General features: G+C 50.2%; 1 protein-coding gene across 4 annotated transcripts in view; it reads left to right on the top strand.

The window, feature by feature from the left end:
* Nucleotides 1-8,145, top strand: part of LOC309641518 (uncharacterized protein) — a 45,831-nt gene continuing 37,686 nt past the window's right edge. For 2 of the 4 annotated variants that reach the window (XM_082421582.1, XM_082421581.1), the window contains exon 1: nt 172-7,115. In XM_082421582.1, the coding sequence (XP_082277708.1) occupies nt 3,517-4,152 (636 nt within the window). In that variant the 5' untranslated portion in view covers nt 172-3,516 and the 3' untranslated portion in view covers nt 4,153-7,115. The other 2 variants (XM_082421583.1, XM_082421584.1) reach the window with 2 other exon arrangements.

The raw sequence follows: 8,145 nt of genomic DNA, 5'->3' as shown, positions 1-8,145 counted from the left end.
AAGCCTCCTTTCTCTCTGCTCTGCATTTAGGGAAGGACGGAAGGACGGCCTCACAGGAGGTCCCGAGCCTTCCCCGCCCCTCCTTTCTCTCTCCTCCTGGAACTGAGTCCACGTGCTGCTCTGGAAACAACTGGGATGCTTGGTGCCCCCTCGTCCAAGAGGTGAGGAGGAGGAGAGAGGGAAGGCGTGGGGGTCCTTGCTTCCACCTGGTTAGCAGACGATTGCACGGCCGGTGGGCCAAGAGCGGCTGGGGGTGCTGCTGTGGGCCCACCTGGGGTTGGCAGGACCCCTGGGTAAGGCAACCCTCCTTGGGCTCTGCCAGGACTGCGGACCATCCAGGTCAGCCGGGCATCCCTGCCTCAGGAGGGCAAGGGACCGCGCGCCCCTAAAGAGACCCCACACTCCGTAGCCTCCCCACTACGACCTGCCCAGAGTCAGGCCAATGTCACCTTGCCTGCCTCGCCTGTTCCGTCAGGCTCCACCTGAGCCCCGGGACCCCCTGTTCCTGGATTCTCCTCTCCATCGCTCTGACTTCATCGGTGGGTCTCCCCTGCCCCTCCATGTAAGATTGCCATCCTCTCCCCGCACCCGAGCGCCCCTCCTTGCTGAGCTTCTAGTTTCTCACCATCTGACACATCATGCATCTTCCCATCTCTTGTTCATTATGTGACTCCTTTAACGTAAGTCCCATCAGGAGAGGGATTTCCTTTCCTCTGTTCACAGCAAATCCCTCAATGCCTAGAGCAGCACTGAATGTATATTTGCCGAATGAATCAATAAAAGAAGCAAAACGTGCCAAGGTAGAGGCATCCCTGGGGAGGCTTTCTTTTTGACCCCCACCAGCAGAGCATTCAGGGAGGTGACAAAATAGGCACACCTCCCCTCCCAACACACACAGGGGAGATCAGTTTTGGCCCCAGAATAACAATCTATTCAGAATCTTAGCAGGAAGGGGCTGAAGAGATCATCAGACCTAAGCCCCACATTTGTGCAGAAGAGGGAGCTGAAGCCCAGAGAGGTGAGGTAACCTGCCCAGCATCACACAGCCTGTGAGTGACAGAGAGCAGAACCTGGGCACTCTGCTCCCAGGCTAGAATTCCAGAGACGGCCATCAGCTGTCTCTGCCTCAAAATGTGGAGAAAGCATTATATTCCTTCCCAGGCCCAGGAGCAACGGGCTTCCCAACCCCGTGGGGTAGGATTGCCCTCAAACTCGGGGCAGACAGATCAGCAAACCAGCATCCCAGGCTCCGGGCCAGCTGGAGGGTTCTGGGAGTCTGCCCGCGAAGATGTCTTCTCTCAGCAGGACCCAGACCACGAGCAGTAAAGAACCCACATCAGCAAAGAGAGAGACACTGCATTTCCAGGAGGCCATTGAGGGCTGCGTCCCCTTCTTCCCGCTGAAGCCAAAGTCCTCACCAAGGGTCTTTGTGCGGGGCAGGGGGACTGATCTACATGATGTCATCACACTTGGGGTGGCCTTTGTGTCTGTCAAGGGGCAGCTGTGAGGACGAGGCAATAAAGGACCCTGGTTCTGGGGACAGCAGTCCATCAGCCAGTGCATCAGTAGCACCAACTTCCAGCCGCACTGAACGCCCGTTACCCTGGAGAAACAGGGAAAAGGGGGATGTTCCGTGCAGAGGGGCAGCAGCGCTGGTGCACTGACGTGAACTGAGTGCAGTCTCGTGCCAGGCGCAGCGTGTGGGGCTGGGGACAGTTGCTGGGACTCATCTGCGGGACTGCCAGACGCTGAACAAAAGCTATGAATTCGGACACCGCTCTCAGGTACCTAGTGCTCTCCGTGAACCAGATCCAAGCCCTTGATGTGGGTCCCTGAATCCTTGGGACAACGCTATGGGATGGGTGTTAGTATCTATCCTCACTTAGAGAAGAGAGAACAGAGGCACAGAGGAGTTCAAGCCCCCAGCATCTCACAGTTGATAAGTGGGGAGGGGCTGGAGTCCAGCCCTGGCAGTCTGGGCCCAGGACCCTCGTGCCAGCCTTCTTCTCTCTGATGATGATGGAGGCGGTGGAGATGCAGCTAACACTTAGGGAGCACTTCCCATGTGCCGACCCCACCCAAAGCACGTTGTGCGTATTAATCCATTGAACCCTCCCAACTGCCCCGGAGGTAGTGTCTACTGTAGATGAAGAAGCAGAGACAAAGACTTGGGTACATTGTAAACTGCCTGCAGGTAGTAAATGGTGGAGGAGGATTTGCAAGATGGGGTGATGTGGGGATGAGCACAGTCCTACTGGGGACCAACTTGGACACACATCAGATCACGGTTAGAGACAAATGCCTGTATTTCCTGATCCTGTCTCCAGCATGTTCTAGGAGGAAACTCCGTTCCTCCAAGACTCCTCCCACGTGGTGTTGAGTGTCCCCAGAGAGCCTCACACGCTCTGAAACTTTGTTCCGGCAGCAAGTGTGTGTGGTCCCCACCGTTGTTTTCTTCTCACGCCACGATTATTCCCCATCCTCCTCCAGCTCCTGCTGCAGCTCTTGCCTTAAAATGTCCCCAAAGCGAGCCTGAACAGGAGAGCAGATCTCACCAGTCCAGGTTGCTCTGTGCTGCCCATTCATCACCGAGATTTTAGGGAAACAACTCTCACTCTTTACTGCTTCTCAGATCCATCCCCCCCACCCCGCCCCTTCCCTGCCCGCAGCCAGGATTCGGGTGCAGGTCCCAGGGGCTGGGCGACCTGAGTGACACATAGGACCATACTCTTCCTCTCTTCCCTGCTAATGCTGCCATTGTTTCTACGTGGGAAATGTGTCCAGTCCCTGGAATCCTTTCCTCCCCAGCAGGCAAGCTTCCTCGTGCTAGTCACCTGCTCTGTCAGATTCTCCTCGAGGTCCTTCAGATGTGCAGATGGTCTGAATATAAGGTGAAAAGTTTCTACTCTCCAGCCTTTGTTTTAAGATGAGCCAGGTGGGGAGGGACCGGCAAGCTGGGGAGTTTCAGTACTCATAAGGGTCGTTGAAGGCTGTTGCACTGCTGCATTAGAACACGGAGGGTGTTTTCTAATTTTCACAGCACGTTTGCTTTTCCTGGGTCATCTTCTTCCCTTTCAAGTCTTCTGTGATGAGCCATCAGATCTCCAGGGCGCTTCTGCTGCCCTGGCAAGTTCTAGAGTAGCTCTGCCCCAGCACTGAGCTTCAAAGATACACAGCTTCTGGGAGGACATGCCTTCAGCAAAAGGCTCTTGGCTGAGCTAATACTGAACTGTGCAGGGTGGGAGAGCCCTGGGCCAAATCTCATTTGTAGGAACCATCCCTTGCCTCTGTAATGTTTTAAAAATGGTTCTCCTGTTTGTCTACTAGGTTATCTATCTGACCATAGTGTGGGCTTTTATAAGAGACTTGGAAAGGCAAGGCTTTTAGCTTGGTCCCAGGAATCTTAAAAGTCTGTCCTTGCCCACAGAGCAGGGATGGGGTGAAGGGCGCTGACTTGTTTTTGGAGATTTTCCTGGTCCAAAGACATTCCAACTGAGGACAGAAGAACACAGAAGAATGCATGGGCAGAGACTGAGTACAGTCCAAGATGCTGCTTATGGGAATAATAGTGGTGATGATGATGATCTGAGGCTAATAAAAACAATGACGTTGATGAAGTTGATGGTGAAGACGATGCTGCTGCTGATGGTGGTGGTGATGATGGTGATGGTGGTGATGATGATGATGATGATGGTGGTGGTGATGATGATGATGGTGATGATGATGATGGTGGTGACGATGATGATGATGGTGATGGTGGTGGTGATGGTGATGGTGGTGATGGTGATGATGTTGATGGTGATGATGATGATGGTGGTGATGGTGATGATGATGATGATGATGGTGGTGGTGATTATGATGATGATGGTGAGGATGATGGTGATGGTGATGATGATGGTGATGGTGATGATGGTGATGGTGATGATGATGATGGTGGTGATGATGATGATGACGGTGATGATGATGGTGATGGTGGTGATGGTGACGGTGATGATGATGGTGATGGTGGTGATGGTGATGGTGGTGATGGTTAGGATGTTGATGATGGTGATGGTGATGATGATGTTGATGGTGATGATGATGATGGTGGCAATGGTGGTGATCGTGATGATGGTGATGATGATGATGGTGATGTCAGCTAGTGTTTACTGAATGCTAACTCCGTATCTGGCACTGAGCTAAGCTCTTGATGTGCAAGAGCTCATTTCATCTTCACAGCAATGCCATGAGACAGGTATTACTATGTTCCCACTTTGCAGATAAGGAAACTAAGGCTCAGAGTGGTTATGTAACTTGCTTGAGGTCACATAGCAGGGAAGTGGTAGAACTGAGTCTCTCATGCAGGAAACCTGTCTCAAGAGCCAGCTTTGAAGCAATGCCTCTATCAGGTTTTTAGTCCCTGGCCGCCCCTCATTCATTCCAGATCTTTTTTATTTTTTTAAATTTATTTATTTATTTATATTTATTTTTGGCTGTGTTGGGTCTTCGTTTCTGTGCGAGGGCTTTCTCTAGTTGCGGCAAGCGGGGGCCACTCTTCATCGTGGTGTGCGGGCCTCTCACCGTCGCGGCCTCTCCCGTTGCGGAGCACAGGCTCCAGACGCACAAGCTCAGTAGTTGTGGCGCACAGGCTTAGTTGCTCCGTGGCATGTGGGATCTTCCCAGACCAGGGCTCGAACCCGTGTCCCCTGCATTGGCAGGCAGATTCTTAACCACTGCGCCACCAGGGAAGCCCTCATTCCAGATCTTGAATCCAGATAATGGGCTCAACTCTCTCCCCCAAAGTTAAGGTGCTTCTACCCAAGAAAAGGGGCAGAGGGAGCTGTCCACCTGGCATGTCTGGAAAGTGGCCAGAATTGGTGACTGCGGAGCAGAGAGGAGGGGAAGGTTGGGGGAGAGGAGAGGAAACTCGAAAGGTAGTTTGGATAAGAGAATGAAGGAGATTTTACTTGACAGTAACCGAGAGGCAATAGACAGTCATCAAAGGTTTCTGAGCAGAGATATGGCAAGATCACATTTGTATTTGGGAAGGCGCCTGCAGTGATTCAGGTCTGGATGGAGCCATCCTCTCCGTATTCCTTCAAACCTTGCCAGCAGGAAGAAAGCCCTCTCTTGCACCCACGGATGAGGCTGTGCCCGCCCGTGAGGTGGGAGGTGAGGCGACTTGCTCTGTTTTGCAGAAGCAGCAGCTCGGCTCACAGGTTACATGCTGTTTTGGCTTCCCTTGGTGCTCAGAGGGGACGTTCCTGTGCAGCCAGAGGGCGTGGGTAAATGTTAAACAACCATCCCTCTAGGGATAAAAAGCCCAGGTTTGGAGCATTTGTGAATTTCATTAGCATAAATACCCCCACTATGGCCGATCTCAAGCAACTGAATTGTTATCAACGGGGTTACAGAATTCCTGAAAAATTTAACAGTTCATTCTAGCAAGCCAGCGGGAGCGGGGTCCACAGCTCTGCATGCACCCCCGTGCCCTCCCCCGCAGACACTGGTCACCCCGAGCCAGCACTGGTAAGAGAGGCAGAGTAAGTTGCCCAGGCCACAGCTGATTCACTTGGAGACCCAGGGATTGAATGAGGGGTGGAAACTGGCATCTTGTCTCCTGGGCCACGTGTTTGGACAGGCTCTGTTTAGGAGGACAAAGTCTGACCTCTGCCTGGATCCCCTTCAGAAGGGATTTTACATTCAGTGGTAGCAAAATTCCTCTCTGGCTTCTAAGGCTTATGGGTCACATCCTCCTGCCAGAACCGGAAAAATAATGTCAGGGAGTATTTTTAATTGTGAGTACAAATCCCCTACAGTGATGGATGAATTTGAATGCCTCAAATCCTGTGCGTATGCTAGAAGATTATATGTCATTTTTCAATTGCCAAAGTACTTCTATTGCCCTGGTAGTCATCTGATCATTCATTCATCTGACATAAACTGAGAGCCCACGCACGGAGATTATGGGCAACAGAAGAGAAGGACCACCAGTTAGGTACTGACAATAAGTCAGAGGTGGGAGCAGGCAATAGACCATGAATCCTGACGTGCAAGGTGAAAGTTAAAAAGTAAGCAGTGGATAGGGTTCAGGGCAAGACAACCCAAAATATGCCACTGCCTTACATTGATCATTATGAATAAAAGTTACTTGAGAAAGAGCAAGTGCAAGAAAAACACTTGGACCCTCTTTTGTCCCCCTGAAAGCAGGAAATAATCTCCCATGTGAAGTTACCCTTCCTGTCCCAGGAGGGTAGAAGGCATCCCAGAGAGAGGAAATTCAGGACTGAGAAGGCTATGTAGACAGATCTTGGTATGTCTTCCCTAATTTGCTACCTCAAGCCCAAACCCCTTTGTTTTGTCAGTTCTTCACAAACTTATTGTTTCTTTGTCTAAAAGAGTATAAAAGCCGCCTGCTTTGGTCATGTCAGGGAGTCTCATATTTCATGGGGCAAATTTTTCTTCCCTACACAGTCACTGGAGTTTTGAGAATCAACAGGTGAGACGCTCAGGACCAGCAGGTAGGAGGGGGTGTTCAGGACCAGTGAGCAGAGAATATTGCTCACAACAGACCTGCCCTTGAGGCCGCAGACTGACCCAGCCCTTGGGTTCTTACCCGTTTCCTGTTGGGACAAGAGGCAATGCCAGGGAGGGGGCAGGAAGTAACATTATAGAGAGGTCCTGGGATACATCAGGCATGTATGAGTTTTTCACATATATTTTCTTTCTTTCTTTCTTTTATTGAAGTATAGTTGATTTACAATGTTGTGTTAGCTTCAGGTGTACAACAAAGTGATTCAGTTACATACATACGTATATATATATTTATATTTCTTTTTCAGATTCTTCTCCATTACAGGTTATTACAAGATATTGAATATAGTTCCCTGTGCTATACAGTAGGACCTTGTTGTTTATTTTACATATAATAGTATCTGTTAATCCCAACTTCCTAATTTTTCCCTTCCCTTTTTCCCCTTTGGTAACCATAAGTTTGTTTTCTATGTCAGTGAGTCTATTCCTGTTTTGTAAATAAGTTCATTGGTATCATTCTTTTAGATTCTACATATAAGTGATATCATATGATATTTGTCTTTCTCTGTTTGACTTACTTCACTTAGTATGATAATTTCTAGGTCCATTTGCTGCAAATGGCATTATTTCATTCTTTTTAATGGCTGAGTAATATTCCATTGCATATATGTACCACATCTTCTTTATCCATTCATCTGCTGATGTCTATGTCTTTGCTATCGTAAATAGTGCTGCTATGAACATTGGGGTGCATGTATCTTTTCAAATTAGAGTTTTCTCTGGATATATGCCCAGGAGTGGCATTGCAGGATCATATGGTAACTCTACTTTACCATACCCATACCCATGTCCTTCTGTCACATGTATTTTCTGAAGTCCTAGTGGCAAGGAGAGAACCATGTGAGACCAGTGGTATTATTTTATTATTTGTTTGAGGAAAGGGAGGCTCAGAGAGGTTAATAACTTGCCTGTGGTCACACAGCTGGTAAGAGGCAGAGCCAAGGAGTATAAGAGGGTAGCAGCTGAATACAGATTCAGAAAAATTGGCAGGCGGTTGGAATTTATAGAAACGGAATCAGTTGGGTGTCTCCCTGCATCGGGGGGCCCCGTGGCTGCTGATGGCCTGCAAGGCTGGGGACAGGGCTGGCGGAGAAGAGGGAGGGATACTTCTGTTCTCCCAGGCCCCGGGAGCAAGGTGTCCACTGCTCGGTCCACGTGTCCTCCTGGAAGAGGCTCTGGTGTTTACATAAGGGCACATTTCTGGCGAGTGAGGAGGGCCAAGCTGTAAACGGAGCTCCCATCCCCAGCTCGCCAGATGCCCGAGAGCGAGGCACACGCTGACGCTGATGGAGAACAGGGACTTCTTGTTTACCAGGCTTGCCATCTGGACGGCCGGTATCGTCCAAGGAAATCGCTGTAACAAGGGCTCTGAGGCCTCTTATGAACTGGCTCCATGGGCCTTTATTTACGTTCTGCTCATCCAAATGACTCAGGCCCCCAAACGGGACACTCTCAGGACCTGAGCTCCAGGCATTTACGTGGCTTGGAGGCTTTATTGGCTCTGAGTTGGTTGGCATTTTGTAGGATATGAGGTCTGAGACTGGGGAGTTTAAGGCAGCAGGCCACTACAGA

This window comes from Balaenoptera physalus (genome assembly GCF_965194825.1).
Source record: "Balaenoptera physalus genome assembly, chromosome: 13".
Taxonomy (NCBI): domain Eukaryota; kingdom Metazoa; phylum Chordata; class Mammalia; order Artiodactyla; family Balaenopteridae; genus Balaenoptera; species Balaenoptera physalus.
Note: the sequence above shows the minus strand (reverse complement) of the source record. Positions and strands in the feature narration are given on the sequence as shown.